A 24,411-nucleotide genomic window follows, 5' to 3' on the forward strand; every position below is an offset into this window, starting at 1 on the left:
GCTGCACTTTGATCTCATCAAACTGTTGCTACTTGTCGCGGATCTCTGCCTGTATCTTTTGTACATGTGGGTCCTCCTGCAGCGAGACCCATATCTCCATACTGTCTTCGAAGATTTGGCTATAGTCCTTGACTGTAGTAGCTATATCTTCCATAGCAGCCTTGATATCCGTTGCATGCTGCTCGCTCACCTCTGGTGGAGTTGCTAGCTGCAGCCGCATCTGCAACTCCGCGATCTGCATTTCCAGCTCAAATTTTACTTTGTCGACTTCCGCCTTTGATTCTTTCACTGCTGTCGCAATCTTCTGAAGCTTCTCTTTTGGTGTTGCCTTTGTTTGGATCTGGAGCTTCGGTAGCTCACTGCAAGCTTTGGTGATGGCCTCTTCTAGCTGCTGTCTGTGCGCAGTTGCCTCATCTTGATCCTTGATGACCTGATTCTTGTCCTTGAACATCTGTTGGTTGTCATTTTTCACTTCTTTAATCACCAACAGAGTGTGCTGCTCCCGTATCTTTAGTTCATCAGTGACTCCCTGATGTAACTCGTGCAAGGTCTGAATGGGGAGCGCCGCAAGATTGAGACTCAGATTTTTCTAGTGTTGCGCGCGCTCCTGATCTTCGACAGTCTCAAAATGTAGAGTGCCACCTGGTAGTTGCACAACTTGGAGCTCAGATGTGATTACTGCAGTTGTGCTAAATGGTGCCACGTTGGCTTGACCCGCACTCGCCTGAGTCACGCTCGCTTGAACTGCACTCGCTTGAACCTCCAAATCCTTGAGGTCCTGTTGGACCTTTGTCAACACTCAGACACTGCTTTGTACTGGTCTTCAATGTTCCCCCACATGTCCTCCGTCACTACTCGAATTGTCTCCCCAATCTTGTTGTCGATATCCCCCTCAGTGAAGACCATCGGTTCTACACCAGAGGATCTGTTCAATTTTTGCTTCTTCTGTGCTCCTCCAACACTTGATTTGCGCCTTTTAACTATGAAGGGGAATCTACCTCCTCAGTGTCAACAGAAGGGTCTTCACCACCCTGATCGCTGCCTTTGGTGGCCTCTTCTTCCTATTCGGTTGTGTGCTTTGTCTTCGGTACAATGTACTTCTCTAGCTCGACTATGACTTTCTCAGTCACCTTCTTTTGGCCCTTCTTGTTGCCCTTCGTGGTTCGCTGCTTCTCGGTCCGCGCACCTGAAATATTTGTTGCTGTTCGACTGGTGCTTGCTTGTTCTTTTTCTGCTCCTTTCATTGGTGGAGTTAGCCAATCACTTGGCTAGTTGCTCACCACTTGTGCGATGTCATCATCAGTGACCAAGAATGGCAGCTCATACCATACCTCCTCCAGGTCCTTCTTGGCACGGATGTGTACATGGTGAAAGTCCACCTTGAAGTTTGCAATCTCTTTGTATTGTTCAAATAAAATTGGTGACAACCTCGACTTTTGGTTGATCACGGTGTGCAAATCCATTTCAAACAAGACCCAAAACATCTTGTTCTCTGTAACACGGGTCGGCTCCTTGGAAGCCCATAGCGAGGCAAACTTCGCAACCTCACAGATGTCAGGGTCCACAGTGGGGAACTGTGACTCCTCTGGCGTTCTCCATGCTGTCAACGCTATCAAGAGCAATAACCACATGTAGTGGAATTGCTTTCCCTCTTCTTGTGCCTCCTGACAGTCATCCAAAAATTCTTGGCACAAATATCCTGCCCAGTTAAACTGGACACCCTTGCTGCACTGCGCAACCAATGATACAACCAGCATGGGTACCTCGTCTACCCGACACTTTCTCATTATTTTCTTGGCCAAAATGTGCGTGGAAAAACGCACAACTTGATCATTAATGGAGCTAATGAGAAATCCCCGAGACTTCCTGATCAGATTATACTCCTTCATCGTCTCAGCCAACTTTCTCTCCTGAGATTTTCCAACAAATGCGTTAGCGGGGTTTGCTCCCTGGTAGGGAAGCACAATTATTCTTCTAATCAACATACCATTAATGGGGATCCTCGGCCCCGACCACAAACATGCATCATGCACCAACGCCAACAACTGGTGCACACAAATTGTGTTGATATTGCTGCGCCTAAAGTGTGGAATACAGATCATATTCAACAACCCATCTCGCTAAATTCCTGCTTCCCATAGCAGTGGTTTGACCCTTGTTACTCCAACTTCTTCATAGTAAACTGATTTCAGGTACTTGCTGGGCTCGAACTGGGGATACTTGCTCCGATCGTTAAGATCCCAATCCTCCATGCGTAGTTGTGGCACCCTTGCCAACAACTCTCCCTCAATCGGCACCTCATCCGGTAACAATGGTGTAAAGACTTTGAATTTGATAGCATCTGGGTCCCTGGTAACCTTTGAGGTCAACTTTCGTGGTGGCATATAGGGTGGCAACATAGAGATTGGTTCCACATCTTCTACGTTGATATCTTCTACAACACCGACCACTTCCTCCACATTTGAATCTTGGGGCTCCATCAACTGCTTTTGCTTGTCCAACCTCTGATTAGTTGTTTGTTCCTTAGTAATTTTTGTTGGCAATTGCCTAATTGGAGGCGCCTGTGGCCACTTCTGCTTCTACGTGCTTGCAATAGTAGTTTGCTTCCTTGGGGACCTTGGCTCGGTAACATGCACTGGCGGTGTAGCAGTCGCTAGGAATCCTAGCCCTCGTGTAAGAAATTCTTGTTCAATCTCCTCCCAATTCATGCAACAGAATGCTCGACTCACTCTTAAACGAAAAATCACCGGTCGAAATCTTAGTGAGCAAAGTGTTTAATGTGGAGCGGGTTGCCATATTTATAACTGTTGTCGTGCAGATTGTCCAAGCAACGTGACAACGCTCAGACTGGGGGCCGTCACCCTGATCCCCAATCTCTCCGTTTAAGCCGTCTCCCTGAAGCAAGCAAAGGGGGTAGACCCTATGGGAAAAATGAAGACCAACTGGGAACCAGTTGGGTAGGGAGACACAACAGGGGAAAACAAGCACTTGATCGATTTTAGAATTTGATTTAGATCTTTAAATGCTTAAGACCACTGCCTTATGGAGTCAATGAAAACCAAGTAATTAATTAGTTGCTACTTATGAAGTAATTTAATGATTGCTTGAAAATATTTACAAAATATCAAACATGTCACGAGCATTATATAATCCAAGCAACGATTAATTTCACCAGATGCAAAATATTCAATAGATGTGCAATGTTATAGCAATTAAATTTCAAAAGATCAAAATTCATTACTCAACCATGAGATTCAAATGCTAACCAGCCCACAAAATGATTCACCACTTTTCAGTAGCTAATCTTTAAATAAACATTCAAGCGCATTTAACTATAGAGAAGTGGAACATAAATACCACAAAAGACACCAAAAAGAATTTTCGATTTCTATTTAATCTTTTCAAAATTTTTTAATTTTCTATATAGTTTTATATTTTTATAAAATTTTAAGTTTAAAAATAAAACAAAACTAAAATATAATCTAAACTTAAATCTAAATTAAATATAACCTAAAGACTAACCCTTTTTAACTTTTTTATTTTTTAAAATTCTAAATTTAAAAAAAATCAAAATAGAAGAACTAAAATCTAAATAAAGTTAAAATCTATTCTAAACTAAGATTCTAAAAAAAATAAAAAGGAACTTTTTTTTTAAAAACCTTTTATGAATTTTTTTTATTTTTATATTTTTTTATATGAGATTTTTTGATTTATTAAAAAATAAAACAAAACTAAACTTGAAACTAACACCTAATCTAAAAAAAAATGAAAATCGATTTTTTTTATTTTCAAACTTTTTATATATTAATACATACAAAAAAAATAATACGCTAACCTGAAACTAACAAAAAAGAAATCAAAATAAAAAAAACTAATCTAAAACCTACCCACGCATAGAATCATTTTTTTTTTAATTTGTATTGTTGTGTGCAGGTGACGGCTAGGAGCAGAAATGCGATGGCAGCTTTGACGAGTTTGCAGGTTAGCGTGGTTCCGATTGAGGGTGGAGAAGCTGAGCGATGGGACGACGGACAGGCTGCGTAGACTTGAGGAAAGAGCCGCAGGTTTGAGGCAGCGTGGAGCTGCAATGACAACAGCGTGATATGGTGGGAGTTGAAGAATGGACGCAGGGAGAGAGGGAGCTGCGTGAGGAGTAGCTGTGCGAGGGTTTGTTGCCGGAGTGGAGGAAATCCGCAGGTCCGAGGAGTGAAAGGACGTGGGTAGTGGCAGTGGATTGCAGGTGAGGATGATGAAGGGAGCGTGGAAATATCGCAGGCCTGGCAGTGTGAGGAGCTCAGGTCTGATGGAGCAGTCACGCAGATGGCCAGAATGCTGGCGGGCAGCGTGGATACACAGAGATGGCTGCGGGTGTGTAGCTGGATGGTGAAGGGGAAAAGGTAGCAGTGGAATGCGATGTGGGGGAGTAAGGACAATACGCAGGTTTTGAAGGAGGTATGGCAGCGGTGAAGGAGAATGGGGCTTGGATATGAATACGCAGAGAGGGGAGAAAGGCTGCCAAAGGAAAACGCTGCATGGAAGTGAGGAAGCAGTCCTGCAGCTTGATTTTTTTCTTCTTCAAAAAAATTTCCTGTAAAATAAAATCTTAGGCAGCAAACAGATAGCTTGGAAAACCCCTTGATTCTTTAGAAACTTTAAAAAAAAATTTGAATCTTTTGCTTCAGATTTCCTTTATAAAAACCCCACAAGGAGGGCAAATCTTACCCTCTAGGGCCTAGATCTGGCTTCGGACAAAATGTTTTCTTCCGACCTGCAACCTGCAAAAACCGAACACCTAGAAGTAAAATGTGCAAGAAACAAAATTAAAAACACTAAAACCATCTAAATAATTACAGTATTCACAGTTTAGAGGCTCTAACTAGCCAGATTTGTCAATATGCCACAGAAATATTTTCAGAATTTTAAATTTAATGTGAGGTGCTTTAGAAAACCCTTGATGCATCCACAACAGAAATTCTAATGATAAGCCTGGGATCAAAACTCGCTGGGCTCTTCAGAAAATGCAATCTGGGAGTTGGCTGGTTAAGCCAAGAACTTCCTCGAATGCCTGGTAAACTTCGAAATCTAGATTTTCCTGCACAGATTACTTCAACCATTAACAAAGAGGGAGAAAACAATACTAAAATCCAAATCTAATGGGGATACCTACCATCATATTAAGAAATTTAACTATCATTCAAACCCTAGTGACTAAACAAGATACTTGTGTTTAAAATCACTCTTCATAAAACTATCATCAATTGCTGAAAATAAAATCATGCACATAAATAAAACATCTTACAACATTTCTGGAAGAGTAACACCAACAAGATTTCAACCCCAAAGTCTTTCTTTATTGCACATGAAAAATGATTACAAGAGAGCTTTCTCTAGCACATGACTCTAAGATCGAATGATCTCAAATGACCCTTGACACCCTATTTAATAGAAAAATTCCCAACGGCTAGTTCGAGTGGTCCATGTCAAAGTGATCTTGACCGTCGATGAGGATCAAAATCTATTTTAATCTCATCCGTCGAAATTTAAAATGCATTTTAAAAATTAAAATTTTGCATTTATTTCCTCAAAACTTTGACTTATTATTATTTTATTTTATTTTTCAAATTTTTATATATATTTTATTTTATTTTCACTTTTTATTTTATTTTTTAATTTTGTTATTATTTTTATTAGACCCTCGAACCTAGCCTTTGGAAAAAACACTTAGGACCTAAGACTTATGAGGGGATAAAACATTTTCTAACCCTCAAGACACTTTACATCATGACTTTTACAATTTTATATCTTAAGGGGGAAAACCCATTTGACATAGACCCTCATAGACCACCTAGTTCTGTGGCACAACTATAATCTAGCAGATCAAGCACTCTGTAATAACCTAACCAAGTAGTCAGAATTATTTCCAAATTACTTTTACATAGACTCGACCTAGCACACTAGGATTCCCCTAAGATTCTAATGACAAAATCCATTCCGGCTTTGGGGTTAGGCTGAAGGAAAACTCCGCTGATCATGGATCGGTGAGACAAAAAACCTTCCAGAATGTAGATCATCACTAGAAAATTAGGTTTACCTAGGCAAATACATACACGACACTGATCTGCTAAGATTATTTACAATTTACACATGTAGACTGGGTTTACAACATAACATGATTGGGCTGATGATGATAGTCGAATGGCACATACACATTGATCAAGCGCTATCCCTTTTGCGAAAAAGGGGGTGTACTGCTATGGGTAGTTGACACGTAGTGGTCAACATCTGGCTCTACTTGGGGACACGTTGCTGCATTGTAGGAATGTGAGAATCCAGAATCTGCATCCATGCAACACACAACAAAACATAAGTAGCGTCCATCCAAAAATCATCATATAACATTAAGCACAGGAAAGATATAAGCTCTTCATTTATTAACTATCCAGTAACATGAAAAGTAAATCTAGTCCTAAAACAGAAATGAAAATGTTGAAAAAACAAGGAGTAGGGTTAGAAATACAGAGGATGCCCCATGGCATCAGATGTGTTCAATATAGTGTATACTGAGCATTTGCCTGCTTTCAGGCAAATCTGTCGGCTGCTTCTCGGATGTGCCATGTCCAATTCTACATACGGTAGGAACTTTGCCTATCCAAAAATCAAGTTGCTCGCGACCATCTGATGCATCAAATCTTCTTCTCATTCTCTTTCTCTTGCGTTTTTTCTTTGTGGCAGGCTGTATCACTAATGACGTGGAACTTTTTGCTTCAAAGCTCTCAGATGAAGTATGTAAGATATGCGTGACATGTCTTTCTTCATTCTGCATCTGCTCTGTTAAGGATGATGGATGAGTCTCACAGGGGCCATGAGTTATAACTTGATCTTCTATGACTGGTGGATTAACCGTGTGAGCATCAGCCTAACTATTAATTTCCTTTTTATCTAGGTCACCTTCAATTAGCTACTTTTCAATTGAACAAAGGACCTCACAATAAGATGGAGCTTGTTGCAGCAGATAAGGAGGCTTTTGATCTATTAGCATTCCTTGGTTTCTTTCATCCTCTGACCGTTGTTGAAATTTCTGAACCTGTATTGTAATGGCATCCATCTGACTAGAGTGTTCAACCTTCATAGCACTGATTTCCCTGGCATGGTCTTCTTCCATGGTCAATAACTTATTCTGAAGACATATCTGATTAGCTTCCATATCTTTTATTACTTTGTCGTCCTTTGCCTTTATGGTCATCCAACAATGTTGCATAAAGTTTATCTCTTTCTTATGATTTGCTTGCAGGGTAGCCAACTGATTATTATAATCGAATCTCATGATGGTCATTTCATCATCCATAGTTGACAACTTGTTCTGAATAGCACTTATTTCTTCCTGAAAACTTGCTTCCCTGGCAGTCACTTGATTTGAATGATTGAGTTCCATGATCGTCATATTTTCCTCTAAGCTTGATAACTTGCTTTGCATAAAATTAATTTCCTTGTCATGGTTAGCTTTCATGGTCTCAATTTCCTTGGCACGCTGAATTTGCATGTTAGTTACGTGATCAAAGTGTTTAATTTTGATGATTTACATCTCCTTATCACGTTTTTCCAGGTGGGTGCATAAAGTTCTCATATCATTGGTGTAATTAGTTTGATTGATCTCCATATTTTTTACTAGCCACATTAGTTCCTCTGTAATTTTCTTTTGATTTTCCCTTTCATTGTTGACACTGATTTTACAATTTGTCCATGCTTTTCCACTATCATGGATTTGATCTGCAATGGTACAGGTGGATGGCACATTCTGATATGAAGAATTGTCTTGAAATCTTTCTTCGACAGCTGGACCCTTCATAAGATTACTTTCATTTGTTGCACAATTTTAGGTGCACAAGGCGAGCTATCTTGATAACCATATCCATCTTTAAAAACATTGACAATGTCTTGTAAAGAAGTGAAAGAATCTTCAGGACAATTATTAAACCAATTCAAAGCATCACCCTCTAAAGAAAGGACAAATAGACGCATTTTGACATCTTCATGATCATACTGAGGAGATCTACAATATATGATCATTATACGAGTAAACTTGCTTAAATGCTTTCTAACAGCGACTGAATCACCACCCAAGAACAAAGGTAATTTAGAAATGGCCACTTCCGGAATATCATGGAGAACATCAGTAAAATGACATGGGGTAAACGAATAATCCATGATGAATAATGAGGGACCAAATGGATGATAGAAAGAGATCTCTGCTCAAGAAAATCAAGAGATGAAAGAAGTGGAGTCGCCACTTGAACAATGAATCTAATTCTAGGATCCAAAAAGCAACAAACAAGCAGATATGAGGGAGGCTTCTTGTCTGGGAAAAATAAAAGAAATGGAGTCGCCACCCAAACAAGAAACGAACTGAAGAGTAGTTGCTGATATGACGAAAGATAAGGTGATGAAAAGATCAAATGACGCCAAAGAATGTTGGCCGTTTGACAGGCTAATGAATGGCGGAAAAGATGAGATGATGCCAAAAAATGTTGACCTTGCCAGCTCAAATGAAAAGATTCCAGATTCTAGATGAGAGAGAAGAATGAAGATGAAATGTCGTTGAAACGCCAGGGATAGAAAAACTCTATCCCCGGCAGCGGCGCCAAAAAATGTTGTCGTTGCCGGCTGAAATTAACAGATGAGAATGATGAGAAATGAGAAGATGAATGTCGTTGAAACGCCGAGAATAAAATGTCCCTGGCAACGGTGCCAAAAAATGTTGTCGCACAGATTGTCCAGGCAGCGTGACAACGCTCAGACCGGGGGCTGTCACCTTGATCCCCGATCTCTTCGTTTAAGCCGTCTCCCTGAAGCAGGCTAAGGGGGGTAGACCCTATGGGAAAAAGGAAGACCAACTAGGAACCAGTTGGGTTGGGAGACACAGCAGGGAAAAACAAGCATTTGATCGATTTTAGAATTTGATTTAGATCTTTAAATGCTTAAGACCAGTGCCTTATGAAGTCAATGAAAACCAAGTAATTAATTCGCTGCTGCTTATGAAGTAATTTAATGATTGCTTGAAAATATTTACAAAATATCAAACATGTCACGAGCATTATATAATCCAAGCAACGATTAATTTCACCAGATGCAAAATATTCAATAGATGCGCAATGTTCTAGCAATTAAATTTCAAAAGATCAAAATTCATTACTCAACCATGAAATTCAAATGCTAACCAACCCACAAAATGATTCACCACTTTTCAATAGCTAATCTTTAAATAAACATTTAAGCGCATTTAACTATAAAGAAGTGGAACATAAATACCACAAAAGACACCAAAAGGAATTTTCGATTTTTAGTTGATCTTTCCAAAAATTTTTAAATTTTTTTTATATATTTTTATAAAATTTTAAGTTTAAAAATAAAACAAAACTAAAATCCTAATAAAATTAAAATCTAATCTAAACTTAAATCTAAATTAAATATAACCTAAAGACTAACCCTTTTCAACTTTAGTCTTTTTTATTTTTTAAAATTCTAAATTAAAAAAAAATCAAAATAGAAGAACTAAAATCTAAATAAAGTTAAAATCTATTCTAAACTATGATTCTAAAAAAAATAAAAAGGAACTTTAAAAAAAAAAAACCTTTTATGAATTTTTTTATTTTTTATTTTTTTATATGAGATTTTTTGATTTATTAAAAAATAAAACAAAACTACACTTGAAAGTAACACCTAATCTTTAAAAAAATGAAAATCGATTTTTTTTTTGTTCGAACCTTTTATATATTAATACATACAAAAAAAAAATAATAATAATACGCTAACTTGAAACCTAAGTCACCAGATTCGTCCTAAACCCCCTGCGAATCCCGAATCCAGCGAATCCGACACGATTCAGTCCGGATTCGTGTCCAAATCACAGGACACGTCGTGTCTGAGGGCGTGTCACGATTTTCAAAACCGTGTCGCGATTTTAGGACATGTGTCCGGTTTCCAGGACTCACTAAGCTTAGCGCGGGAATGAAAAGGGTGTGTTTGCTCATTAAAATTGTCATTTGGCAAGTGATTTGTGCTGTTGGAGCAAGGAGTAAAGCATTTTGGCAGCTTCATGATCAAGTCTAGGCCCTAGTATTGATATGCTATTCATGGTAATGTTAAATTCTTAAAGTAAAAGTGACATTCTCCTTAATCTTCATTTTCATCCTTTTACTTTATTTTTTAACATTACCATGAAATGACTCAGGATGTTTGAGAGTGGTTCCGACCTCATTGGATTTCATATGGAGAAAGTAGAATTTTAGATTTCATTCAAAATCCAGCAGACTTATCAGTTTTTCAAGATTTTAGGATTGGGGGATTGTAATGTTTCCATTGAATTTGTCATGTATTAGGGTATGGAACTCGTATTTAATCAAGAGCACCAAACCAAGAGCTTTTGAATATGTCGCTCCCGCTCCCGTTTTTGCTCCTGCTTCCCGCTTTCGCTCCCGCTCCCAAGTAACACTGTTCCTGATGATATGGGTCTGGACACCACTATTGAGTTGGCATTGGCCAACATGGATCTCAATGATCCAGTGCTAGAGCCTGTTAGATTTGATGATTGAGCAACAATTATAAAAGGAAGGGAAGAGCCTCATTTTTACATCATCTTGGCATTTCATTTTCAGAATGGAGAGTTTGCTTGCGCTGCTTAGACAAGTCAACCAATGCTTTTTAGCACAAGGGATTTCTAGGTAGAAATTCAACTCTTCTTCAGGGGACTTCGAGTGCCACTCAAGAAGAGAGATTGTGGGGAGATTTCAATATTTTGTGTGGGATTTTGCATTATTTTGTTTAGCTTGTGTGAGTTTCTAGAGGACACAGTGGAGGATTTCGCTGGGGTTTGAGGAGCTAGCAATTGTTGTCTTCCGAGATGGCTATTTTGTGGAGATTTTCCTTTGAGAAGGACGAGTTGATTTTGAGAAATTTCTAGGCTGGAAGTGTTGGAGATTTGTGGGCCAAATTTCTTCTTCTTTGGGCTTGCGCTGGGGTTTACTGGCTATTTTCTGCGCAGGGGCTGAGCAACATTGTTGTGCCAGATATTGGAGCTGATTTTGGCTAGGAGTTTGAGGAAGGAATTTCGTGGGGTTTTGGAGGAGTTTCCCTTTGGGAAAATTATGCATTTTACTGTGGATCGATTTTTGTAGCTCATTGGCACTGAGAGGAGCTACACACAATTTTGAGGCTTCACTGATCGGTGGATTCAGGTTGAGATTTTCTGGGTTTCATTGGATTGGGTGTGGGGAGCCTTATATTTTTTTTCAAAATTTTTGGAGCATTATTGTGGGATTATTTCAGAGTTTGCCTCTAGTAGTAGCACTAGCAACCAAAATTTTCTCGGTAGTTCATTTGGACAAATTGGGCCTATTCTAGTTGGATTTTGCTTAGATATTCACTTTGGTATTGCATGCTTGCAATAGCAAGCCTGGGTTCTATCATTCTACTCCATTGTATTCAACTCCAAGAAATATTTAATAAAATGGTTCAGATCTGTTGCTTTTATTCTATGATTTACTGATCTATTTATGCTTGTGTAAAATTGTGTTTGCATGGATGGATTTTCTCGCTGTAGCCTAGTGCATGTTTTTGATATTCATTGTATTTCCTAGTTTGGGATATTATAGTTTCTTTGTGCTAATTATGCCAAATATTTTTCTATGGAATCTTGGAAAAGTATTGCATGTTTTAACTAATAATGTATGACGTCCCTTGAATGATCTTCATGTTAAGCTCTCTTCGTGACTTTATCCCCTTACAAAGTGGTAGCTAGGGTTTTTCTTTCCCTTACCCCATACTAGGATTTGATATTTCCATTAGTAGGTTTCCCTTAGACTCCATCGCCCAAGAATCAAGCACTAAAATCCACATAGGTGATCACAAATCATTGAAAACCATCTTTTAATTTTTTTTTTCTCTCTCCCTCACATTTTGGCCCTTCAAGGCTAGGGCATAGGGCTGAATTCAGCTAGGAGTGCATTGACCTTTGGTGAGGTTATACACGTGGTTTGAGTCTTATTGCATCAAAATCCATCCCTTTCCATGGTTAATTTTTCCTTTTTAGGGCTGATGTCACAAGCTATAGGTAATTTTTCCTAGGATTAACCCTAACCTAACCCTAGGCTTCAACTTAGGGCTTCTTGAAGGCTTGTTGCCCCAATTGTTGATCAAATCAATCTTTATCAATCCTTTTCTAGGTATTTTGTACCTTGATAAGCCTTTATCCTTGCTTATTCATTAAACCCTAGGTCATAAATTCCTTTGATAGGCCTCTTGTAGTGCATGCCATTCCTTGTCATTATTGGATTGAGCCTTATCTTTAAGTTGAGTGTTTTTCTTGAGCCTATCCATTTGTCACCTTTGAGCCATGGACATAGAATATTTGTTAGGTGACCAAATACCGAGAAGCCTTCCTTATGGTGAAAGTCCACTAAAGAGCAGGAGGTGTGTGTTGTGGTGACAGTGGGCCTCCACCTCTTAGTGTTGTCCCTTGGTCTAGCTCTTGTATTGCGAGCCCCCTCACAAGACCTGCTAGATTTTGAGGCAACACCTCCTAAATTAATATTTAATTACAAAAATACTATAATCCCAAGTGTTAGGTATCTAACACTATACAGGATACTAATAAGCCTATACACTTGGCTAGGGGCTTGGCTAGAATTTTCTGAGAAACCAGTGAGAAAAGTAATTATATATTGACCACCCAGCAATTCCCTTTTGACCCCTTCAGGATTTAGTTTGATAAGGCCAACATTAATCATTTCCCCCATGCCACCACTACATTATAATTTTTGGCACATTTGCAAATATGTTGAACCTACCACATTTACAAATTCTTTGTAGAATTCCAGAGACAGATCATCAGGTCCTAAAGATTTTCCATTCTTTAACTCTTACAATGTCTCCTTAAACTTATACAACTCAAGCACCTGGGAAAGGAACTGTTGGATTTTCCTTATACCCGAGGTCAGGTCTATGGCTAATCAAGTACACAAACACAGGGATCCTGTACCAGGGATCATGGCCCTTACAAAATCCTGATACAAACAACTAGGGCTTGAGGTCAGCTCCTTTTGACCCTCAATCTGCCCAAAAGAACAAGAACAAAACTTGACTTGCTGTAGCTAGCTTCCAGCCGTCTATGTCCACTTGCTCTTGACACCTGGAAGTCCTTTGCCTCTTTTAGTCACATAGAGATTGCTGCTTTAATGTCTTTGCATACCAGCTGCTCACAATGTGTTTATTCGTTCAAATACCTTAAATATATTAGCTCCAGATCAACTCAGCTTCTCAGTGGTCTTTGCCCTTCAAGATCACTATATAATCAGCCTTCCAACCAGCACTGTCCACTTCTCCTTGTTGAACAGACTTCAACCAACACACTCAGAAATCTCTCTTCCACAGAATAGCAGTCTCGCTATCCTATTTCTCCTTCTCAGGTACCTCGGCCCCTGCTCCTAGGGCTTATGAGGACTTTCGCTTAAAATAAGATTCTATGAACAGAAAGAAAATATAGTTACAAAACCATAATAACAGGATTTCCTGTTCCAAGTCTGACAATGGCTCTTACACCCCTATTAATGGCCTCAGTTCTGATTGGTTGTTGGTATCTTTGCCTATATGTTCTGCACAGATGACTATGACTTTGTGTCTCAGTCTTCAGATATATTCAAATTGACAACGAGTTGAATTTAATTGTTTTGAGTTACATGAACCGGTTTTCTTGGTTTCCATGGTTATGGAAGAAATATTCACTGCATCACAGAAGTCTTATATTTCTGAGACATACTGGTCCCATTTTCATAACTTGCAAAATTAGATGAAATCAAACCTAAGTGGGCATGAAAAATCTTGCTTTGTCTGGCATAGAATTTTACACATTAGTTCCACAGCTGCAATTTCTGACTTAAGCACAGTTTCAGTCAAAGTCTTAAGTTATATGAATAATGCTTGTACGAGAACATGAAAGCAATAAAAATAACACACAACAATGGAAATTATTGTTGTATTTCACCTTAAAGAATCTGGCCTGATGCATATTATGACAGCATTTGTTTCTGGTTTGGTGTGGTTGTTTTAAACATGTTACTTTAGAACTTATGTCGTGGCTTCAGTGTATGTTTATTATCGCTCTTTCAGTTTTCTCTTCCAGAGAGAGATCCTTTAATATTTTTTAATTTGTATTAAAAACAAACTTTAAATTGAAGCTCCTCATGTATACTGAAAAAATAACATATGATCTAATTGGGGTTTCCAATAAACACATAATGTACTTCAATTATGCTTGTTACGGCCCCGTATGGGAGAGATGATGCCCCATAACGTTAAATTAAAAGAAATAAAAAAATGCCTACATTACCAAAATTTAAAAATAACAACAAAAAACTTTCAATATCGAACATACGTATTAATAAATAATAACGGAAAAATATTTGAATGTTGGTCATGAATAGACTATTTCAATGTCCACTATAAATAACATAATTTTACATAAATTTTAGTAAAAAATTTCTAATTTCGTCCGCGAGTGCTTTGTACTTTTTAAGTTTTTAGTATGAAAGAGATGTGTAATACCTTCACTAAATATGGAGTTTACACGTGAGATCTAAAATAATATTGATAATTCCTTTCTTGCGGTATTTAAAAAAAATATTAACAAATAAATAAATAAATTTCAATTTCCATATCAAGTAACATTATTTTATATTGACTTTATATAGAGAGAAATAAATAAATTGAAGTAAAACTATTCTCACTTACTTTTCCATTATGAGGAAGATAGATCCTTTTATACTTTTCCATTATGTTTTAAAATTTCTTATGGCCATAACATTTCATTGGTGTGTTGTTCAAAATCAAGGAGATGTGAAATTCTTTTTATGTTCAGCAAGGAGTTGACACATGGCATGTGCGCATGCACATACACATATATAAAGAACCAGCATAGATCTATCTTAAGCCTGAAGAGGGATCAAAGCTCTCGAGGTGCAAGTTTTTTTTTCAAGTTTTGCACTTTAAAGAGGATTGCACATCAGGGGATTCAATCCCTGTCAGTGCTTGATAGATCCGGGCTTAAGATGGATCTATGCTGGTGAATATAACCTTGTCAAATTGCAAGTCTATTTGGTATTTAAATTCTATGAGTTCAACATCATTTGTAACTGTAATCTAAAGAAGATAAGCTCAGAAATATATTAATTTTTTGTTTATCTAACTTTTATGCACATAATATTATAAACTTCGACTTGACATGGTTTTATAGTTCTCTGTTGATTACATTTCTGAAGTATGAAGCTAATTACAAAATCTCATCGTCTGTCTGCAGCTAACACTGCGCAGAGTTATGGATGTGGCAAAGCAACAAACAAAATCAGGAAATTTGAATGAATTCTCAATGGTGTTGCTGAACAATTTACTTTCACTACCTTTGGGACTTTCACTAATTATAGTTTCCAATGAATGGGAATACTTATATTCTTCGTAAGTCTTCTTTTTCTATTTATTCTTAAGCATGGTCTTTCCTTTTATTTGTAATGTGCATTTAATGCTTCAACTCTCTCACACACTCTCTCTGGAGTCTTATAGGTACTTGAGTTGTACAAACTCATTTAGTATTCTATAACACCGTGACTTTGCCTTAGTTTTATAGACCTTGTTTTTGTTTGCTAGGTTTTGTGAGTCTTAAGATGATTGACAAGCCTAATCTATGGCTTGAGTAGCCATGACCTAGGGGCATCTAAGCTGTCAAAATCACCCAGGGATCGCACCCAGCCTGGACCACATCAGCGCTTAGCATGGCTGGATTTTTCCTATGGAATTTCAAACTGATGACCTTTACATCACAACGTGCCTTAACAGAACACCCTGTCACAATCTACTCTACACCCCGTGGGCCACAGATTTATAGATTTATACATATGTTCTAATGCTATATCTCGTAGGTTTCTTTCTTTATATTATTTTTGACATTTCTAATAGTTGTTCTTGCACTCTCACATTGTATTCATACTGGTGGTACCCTTCAGTCCCATTGACCTACTTTTGTTTTCATTTATCAGACATTAATAATTATCTTAACTTATCTTATCAAACAGTAGTTTTACTTGAGAACCGTACATGTATCTGAACATTTTCTGTCATAATCTGCTCATTTTTCTCATAATTCCAGTTTTTGCACATGTAATGTCCAGAAGTGGTGTGCTTGACTCATTGATTCAGTAGTTGGCTCTCTTCCGAGTACTCGCTGTATTGGCTCAACTCAGCCAAGAAAATGGGCGACTGGAAGGTTAATCCAGTGACTGGAAGGTTCGGTCAACTTGGTCAAAATAGCTACAATTTTGTGTTTGATCAAAAGTTGGAGGAGTCTTGCAAGACTCGCAGAGGATGGCCGAGTCTTGTAAAATGCTAAGTAGGATAAGGGACACTCAAAACGCCCCTCTTTTTGACCAAAGTTCTGGTGGAAATCCAGCGGAAACTTTGGCTCTGACCATAGTTCCACCAGAGTCACAGTTGCGTTCATGATAGAACTGTTCCTTGGGGATTTTGGCAGTCTCTGAATTGACCTAGTACCTTTAAAAGCTTAAAAACAACTGGATCTGTCAGAACTCTGGCTGCGGTATTTTGCTAGATTCTGGAGTAGATGACAGAAATGGGGTGTTTAGATTGCCAGTTATTAATACGGAGCTGAGTTTGACCTGAGGAACTTGGCCATGATATACATGTCCAAAAAACACATTCCAATGACTTCTGACCTAGAATTTGTAAATATGATTTTTTGGACTTTGAAGTACATATGTAAACATTCACATCCATTTAATTTTACATGCCTTTATTTTGATGTCTTTCAAGAGGATTGTCATAGAAAAATCTTTTTGTTTGTTTGTTTCTGTAATTCTTTTCATATTTTGTGAAGTTCTTTATATTCTGTGTTGTCTGCTAAGTATTTCGCGAGTTCTAATGAAACTCTTGCTCTTCAGTTTGTTGAGTCATTCTCGAGTCCGCATCTTGTGACTTTGGCTTGATTACATGTTTCCAGATTGAACAATAATACAAACATTTCAAATTTCAATAATATGTGAATGGAATGGATATTTCTAGTACAAATAATCTCATTATTTGATTTACAATTTCAAAGCAGGCCCGTACTTAGGATTCCAGTGTTCTGGGTTGTGGCAACTTCCAGTGGATTGCTGGGCCTAGCGATTAGTTTCACATCAATGTGGTTTTTGCATCAGACTGGACCTACAACATATAGGTTCGCATTCCGTTTTGACTTTGACATGTTTTCACACTGGAAGATGCATGTAGAGTAAATTGAGAATATGTATTTTTGGACGATTATTGTTCTTTTCAATACTTACGTAATGTTTGTTGTATGCAGTTTGGTGGGATCATTGAATAAGATTCCTATCTCACTCGCTGGGATATTGCTCTTTAAAGTTCCAATAAATGTTCCAAATTTATTCAGCATACTTTTCGGTAATTCATTGTTGGACAAGAGACTTGTTTTCCATTTTGGATTTAAATTCTCATGATTCTTATACATGGATTCTCATGTTCTGAATTTAGAAAATGGTATCACAATTTATTTTATAGTAATAAAAAATATATGGTGTCGACTAGAGTCATGATTTTCATGGGTAGGTGGTTTCTTTTTCAATCATTTATATTAGTGAGTAGTATAATGTGCTGGTTCTGTTGATCAGTCTCTTTCTCACAACATGTCTTGCCACTTTGCAGGACTTTTCGCAGGAGTATTCTTTGCTAAGGCCAAAATGTCGAAGTAAATTGAAATGGCAGACAATATACTAAACTTAGAGTGTTGCATGTTGAAAAGGGTGGGGAATTTTAGAAATCCCATTCGCTGGTGCAGATCCTTTTTGTAGGATCTCTGATCTCTCAAATCGTCTTAATTATTGAATCACAGAAAGGTTTTCGGGCCTGTGAAACTGAATTGTTCACTTTGTGTGTGACTATTATCAATTAATCAAGAGTCTTGAATGGGCTTCTGTGACAGTGTGACGTACAACAACCATTGGAAGCTTATCTTATGCTCTAATTGTAACTGAGCAGTAAAGCAAATCTCTTTTACATAAGAAGGCATATCTATAGACAAAATACGTCCCAAAAATGGACAGCAGATGATTAGTATTGTCCTCCAGTGAAATTTTTATAATGAATCTCCCACTTAAATATGTCAAGCAGTCCTTGACTCTACTGCTGAAGATAAAAAAAGATATGGGAAGCAAAATAAATGGGCGTGGCACCTTTAACAGGTTGACAATTTTTTCGAGATGTCGCTACTTCCGAACTGGTGCAAGCCAGTTCTACTTTAATTATTTAATATTCATTTTCAATGTTAAATGTCGCATGTTGTGTCCTCATGGACAGACTCTTTGGATGCAACACACAAATCAAAGTCTTTTCAATGGCTTTGGTGTCGCAATCTCACATTTGTAATGCTTTTTTTTTTGGATTTTTGAAAGTGCACCTCTTTGGAATCTAAAGAAAGCTTTTGTTGTTCTCCCTTGAAAGGTATTTAATCCGTTGCATAAATATTGCAGATGTTAGTTTGGTGATCCATATTCATCTGGTTAGTACTGTATCAGGTATCTTCTTCATGTTATGTTTTTTTCTTTTTTCACAAGAACGGTTATGGATTGTATTAATTGAATGTTCTTTTTTCACAAGAACGGTTATGGATTGTATTAATTGAATGACCTAAATACCAGACTTCTGATTACAATAGGGGTGAGCCTGATCCAAGTAGAATCGACCTTCTGAGGTACTATGGGGCTTGTATTCCCCTTCCAGCTCTTTTTGGGTTCAGCAATGTAGTTTATTTCTGCGATTTTCCCAAGCTTGAATATACAAACAAACTGATTTAAAATCAAACAATAAAACATATCAGCTGAGTTGAGTTATGGAATTGGATCCCATGTTTTGTCCCCGTCTCATATCACTGCCCCGGCGGAAAGAAGTGCAGCTTTATTAGCTTCAAGATCTGCTTCTTTGTTGTTATCTCTCAGAACATGAAAGTAATTCAGTTTTTGGAACAGCTTTGCCACGCTTTTGATTCTTTGTATCAGCCTTGCTAATCTTAAGTCCTGAGGTGTAGAATTGGACACCATGAGTTTTATGATCACTTGGGAGTCCCAAAAATATTTGCCTCCTTGATTTCCAGATTCAAGAGCGACTTGAGACCTTGGTAGAGGGCCAATGCTTCAGCTTGGATGCTGGAGTTGATCCCCAGACCCCAGGCAAAGTTGTGGATCGATATGCCTTCAGTGTTTTTAACAGTTCCTCCTACCCCAGCCTTGCCAGGATTTCCTTTTGCTGCCCTGTCAAAGAAGAGAGAGTGCACCTTTTGCTTGGAGATCCAGTCTTGAAAATCCTCCTTATTTTTCCCCTTATTTGCCATTCCTCGGGAGAGACCATGCTTCTGACGGCTTGGTGAAATTGCAGGTTCAAGGAGGTCCCCCAATCAATGTCTAGCTGACTGAGATTCGAGTCGTCTTTTTGATCTCCCAGGCATTCTTTTAACTAGATCTTTACCTTGGCCGCAACCACCTTGGCATCGTGCTGGATGCTTCTGAAAATTCTGCTGTTTCGCTCTAGCCAGATCTGCCAGCAGCAAATTTTGAGGAGAGAAGACCAAGCCGCTTTAATCACTTTGTTTTTTTTTGGGGGGGGGGGGACCGGGATAATTGTTTTTCCAATTAGCGAACAGATCTGTTATGGAGGCAGGGAGCTCAAATTTGGGGTTCCAATGGTCCATCAGCTCTCTCCAGACCTGCATAGTGAAGTTGCATTTTAAGACGAGGTGCATGGCACATTTCACATACTCTTTGCATAGGAAACACTTGGACGGGCCATAGAATCCACGCCTTTGAAGATTGTTATCGGTTAGAATTTTTCTGTGGCATAGGAGCCAATAGAAAATGTTGATTTTGGGCAGCGAGGGGATGCCCCAGATAGCCTTCCATGGAGCCGGATCAGGAGGTACGTTTGGAATTGAGGCGAGATTTGCATATCCCTGGGCAACTGTGAAGCCTGCTGAAAGAGCGCCCCAGTCTCGCCTGCCTTTTCTGCGGATGTGAGAGGGGGCAATCCCATTCAGCAAATCGCGGAGGCGGATGGAGTCCTGGAGGAGATCCGAAGGCAGGTCGATCAGGCTCTAGCCAGCCCAATGCATCCCATCCCACGAGGATATATCCCACAGTGTGGTTTTTCCAGAAGCCGTCAGCCAATCTCTCAACGCCTTCACGGATGGACAGTCACCAATTGGATCGCGGTCCATGATGCGGTCGGTCCAGATATTAATTTTTTCCCATTTCCAGGGATCCAGTAAGCTTTGGATCAGATCAACGGGGCAGCTTTGGAGCAGAGACTAGCAAAAGGCAAAACACCTTGTGGGAGAGGCCCATCCAAACATCTAATCCGCTCGCCTTTGAAGTATTTTCTCCAAAGCGCTAGCTGAGCCCAGCCAGGCTTGGGCGCGATAATTCTCCAGAGGAGCTTGGCTCCCATAGCAATGTTCTGCAGGGGAAGTTTCTTGAAGTTAAGCCCTCCCTCCATCTGAGGCTTGAGGACAGTCTCCCATTTAACAAGAGGGATTCTCCTCTCATTTTGTTTACCTCCCTTCCAAAAGAAATTTCTAATATGCTGGTCCATTTTCTGAAGAATGCCAATTGGAGCTAGAAGCACTGAGAACTGAAATAATGGGAGACTGATGAGAACGGCTTTGATAAGGACTAACTTGCCCGCCATATTTAGCTAGTTAAATCCCCATGCTTGGAGTTTGATCTTGAATTTTTCTACCCGAGGAAGCCAATCCCTGCTATAGGCACGCTTGAGAAAGATAGGGAGCCCCAGATACTTGAACGAGATCCATTTTGAGGAGGCAACAAATCCTAAGCATCTGGTGATGGAATTAAGCAGAGTGGGCGATGTATTCCAGTAGTAAGTGTGGCACTTTCCCTTGTTGAGACTGCTTCCAGACTCCATACAAATTTAATCAAGAGCCTCTTTGAATCTGTTGGCAGAGTGTATTGAAGCAGCCCCAAGAAGGAGGGTATTGTTTGCAAACAGGGCGTGGTTGATGTTTTGGACCCCCCTCGCAATGGAAATCCCTGAAATCTCTTGATCTTGCATTTTTATTATTTAGGTGGAAACTGAGAACGGAATCTTGAATAACAAACAGAAGAGGAGACAAGGGGCAGCCCTGTCTTAGCCCTCTTGAAGCTTTAAAGAATCCAACAGATCTACCGTTGACTAGAGGAGCAATCCATGGTTCCGAGATGCAAGCCCGGATCCATTTGGTAAAGCTCTCCCCAAAACCAAATTTTTTCAAAACATTCAAGAGAAAGCTATGTCTAACACGATCAAAAGCATTTGCTAAATCCAGTTTGATAGCCATACCTTTTTCTTTGCGCTGCTGGCTTGACAGGATTGCCTCTTGAACTAAAATGAAGTTGTCCACCAGTTGTCTTCCATGGATGAAGCCCCCTTGATTCTCTGGAATGATTTTAGGGAGAATATGCTTCAACCTGTTAGCAATAATTTTGGTGATCAGTTTGTAACCAATGTTACAAAGGGAGATGGGACGAAATCTATTAAAGGAAGTGGCGCCCTTTTCCTTGGGGATGAGAGCAAGGAACGAGGAATTTGTACTTCCTCCTATTTTTTGACAGGCTTGCGATTTTTGAACCATTTTATAGAGATCTTTTCCCACGATGTGCCAGCATGTTTGGAGAAAGAAGAAAGAGGAAAGAACTTATTTTAATGTCCACGAGGCTAAAGATAGCCTATGGGATAGATTGCTTCTTCATCTGCTTGATCAACCCTTTTTCTATGAAGCTTCACAATAAATGCTCCCAACGTCTCGACAAACCCCTCGCTAAATAGATTATCCCAAGAGCTCGCTGCCAGCGTATTTGCATAACTTTCCCTGTTGTCTTTGAAGGCCTCACATTCTAAAATGAAATGTTTTTCTATTTCCACTTTTCCAGAAGAACAAAAAATGCATACCCTTTCCTCCCACACTTCCTTTGGCCTTTTCCAGTGCCCTGTTTCACAACGGAGTTGATGAGAATTAGTCCTTAACTGAGCAATAAGAATTTTGGCTCTCCAAGATATATTGGCCTCTATGTATGCTTTTGATTGATGATTATGAGTGGGATTAAACACTTCAATATAGTAATTTTTCTTTCTTACTAGCTCCTTCTCCCAAGTACGTTTGTGGAACTTTTCCATAACAAAAGCTTTTATCTCTTCGCTGTTTATGGGACACGCGTTCAAGCAAATACTCTATTTACTAAACCATTTGTTATTTTGTTGCATCCAAGTTTTTTAGCTCTTGCATAAGCTATCATTAAAGACAACTTTAGGCCATCTACCATCTTCCATTTGCTCATTTTTTTTTAAATACCTTATGACTCGCACCATAGCAATTGCTTCAATAGTAGTCCCTGTTTCACTTAACACGATATCATAAGGAACTGCACTTTTTAACTTAAATTTGTTTGTAATCAGACGCTTCTGAATTTTCTCAATTTGTCTCCACTGCATGTTGGAGGTACTGCTAGCCCACAGTTCACAACCATAGAGAATCACCAGAATCATTAGAAGCCCAAAAAGAGTTTGAGTGGTCTTCCAGTCCCATAACTCTGCCTCTCTACACCTATTTTGAAAAGCATAAAATGCTTTCCAACACCCCAAAGTTCTTTTCTTTCTACAACCGTTCCAGCTTAGATTTTTGTTGAAGTCAATCTTGAGGTATTTGTAATCCGCAACTTCTTCCAGAATGTTGCCTTCAAAGTAGAACTGACACTGGTTATGTTTTCTTTTCTTAGAGAAGACTACTTTCGTTTCACTGATATTGACTTGCATCCCCACACTTCTACAAAAATGCTGAAGGAATAATAAGTGCTCTTGCAAACCAAGAGCCGATTTAGCAATCAGAATAAGGTTATTTGCATACAAAAGAAGGCTTATAACAAACTTGCACAAATAGATACCATCACCCTCTTGCGAATTTAACCACTCCTCAAGCTTGTCGATATATAAACCAAAAAGGGTAGGAGACAGTGGGCAATCTTGCTTGACCCCGATATCGCTTCTAAAACTTTCAGAAATGCCTGCCGAAGTTTTAATTTTGACTTTCACATCTTCATAGAACTTATGCACAACTGCTCTCAAATGTTTAGGAACCACAAGTTCCTCCATTCTCTGCCAAAGTTTATCCCTAGGAACCGAGTCAAATGCTTTACTGAAATCAACAAAGCAACAAAAGGCTTCTTCCTTTTTCTCCCAATTTTTTTCAATGACGTGCCTTAAAGTTATGCAATGATCAACTGCGGAATGTTTAGGTCTAAAACCTGCTTGCCTTTTAGCACACTTATCTCTTTCTTTTGCCCACTTGCTAATTTTGTTTTCTAGCATGCTTCCAAATAGCTTTGCAAACAAAGGGTTTATCATGATGGTCCTATAATTGGAGGAATTATTAACGTCACCACTCTTGAAAATAGGTATTGCCAGACTAGTTGACCAATCTGTGGGGAGCCCACCACTCTTGAAAATAGGTATTGCCAGACTAGTTGACCAATCTGTGGGGAGCCCTTGTTGTATGATGTTGTTGAAGATTTTTGTAATGTGAGGTGCAAGAATCTTTGAGCCCCACTTTAGATATTCTGCTTGGAGTTTAGCTAAGTCTTTTGCTTTTCCAATGCCCAACTTCTTGATACCCATCTCTACCTCTTATACTGTGAAGAGTTTAGTATCAGTGTTGACCAAGGGGGGAGGGTCAACCTTGGGAACCTGCTCATAGAGTTGTCTTGCATAATCAAACCATTTAGAAGCTGTAATATTATTTCAAATTTGTATCTTTTTTGGTTGGAGCTCCTTCCAAAATAATTTGGGATTATTTTTCCCAAGGAAGATTAATTCTTCCCTCCTTGAAACCATGAAATCAACATTTTTCTTGCTTAATAACTGCTTGTATGATTTGAGCTTTATGTTATCCTTGTTTGACTCATTCCACATTCTCCTTGCCTTTTTGCATTCCTCATCAAACCAAGCATTAACCGAAAAGCAAATTGTTTCAGAGTTCTTAATTTTTGTTTTTTTGCAATTTGCAAGTGCACATTGAATTAAATGTGTTAATTCATGACTATGAAGGTTGTGACTTGTAATTTTCTCATTCTCAAAGAGCCTCTCTAACGTCATTTCGAACGTATTACAATTTTCTGGCGTCAAAGGAATTCTGCCCCGTGGGAGATTTTGTTGGACATGCTGAATTTTTGACTCTAATTGTTTTTTTCCAATCCTAGAGAAACATAAATAAATTGGCTTGTGATCTGATTTCAAATCCCACAGCTGATCTCCAACCAA

General features: G+C 38.8%; 1 protein-coding gene across 1 annotated transcript in view; it reads left to right on the forward strand.

Annotated features, from left to right (window-relative positions):
* The window catches only part of LOC149243064 (GDP-mannose transporter GONST2-like), a 29,906-nt gene extending 11,519 nt beyond the window's left edge, over positions 1–18,387 (forward strand). Inside the window, exons 2-5 of the mRNA XM_089367759.1 lie at positions 15,347–15,501; positions 17,159–17,275; positions 17,402–17,499; positions 17,761–18,387. Of these exons, the coding sequence (XP_089223885.1) occupies positions 15,365–15,501; positions 17,159–17,275; positions 17,402–17,499; positions 17,761–17,807 (399 nt within the window). The 5' untranslated portion in view covers positions 15,347–15,364 and the 3' untranslated portion in view covers positions 17,808–18,387. The remainder of the gene's footprint in view (positions 1–15,346; positions 15,502–17,158; positions 17,276–17,401; positions 17,500–17,760) is intronic.
* Positions 18,388–24,411: the final 6,024 nt, after the last annotated feature.

This window comes from Pinus tabuliformis, chromosome 8, assembly GCF_031772625.1.
Source record: "Pinus tabuliformis cultivar Carrire ecotype Pingquan chromosome 8, CPIR1, whole genome shotgun sequence".
NCBI classification, from domain to species: domain Eukaryota; kingdom Viridiplantae; phylum Streptophyta; class Pinopsida; order Pinales; family Pinaceae; genus Pinus; species Pinus tabuliformis.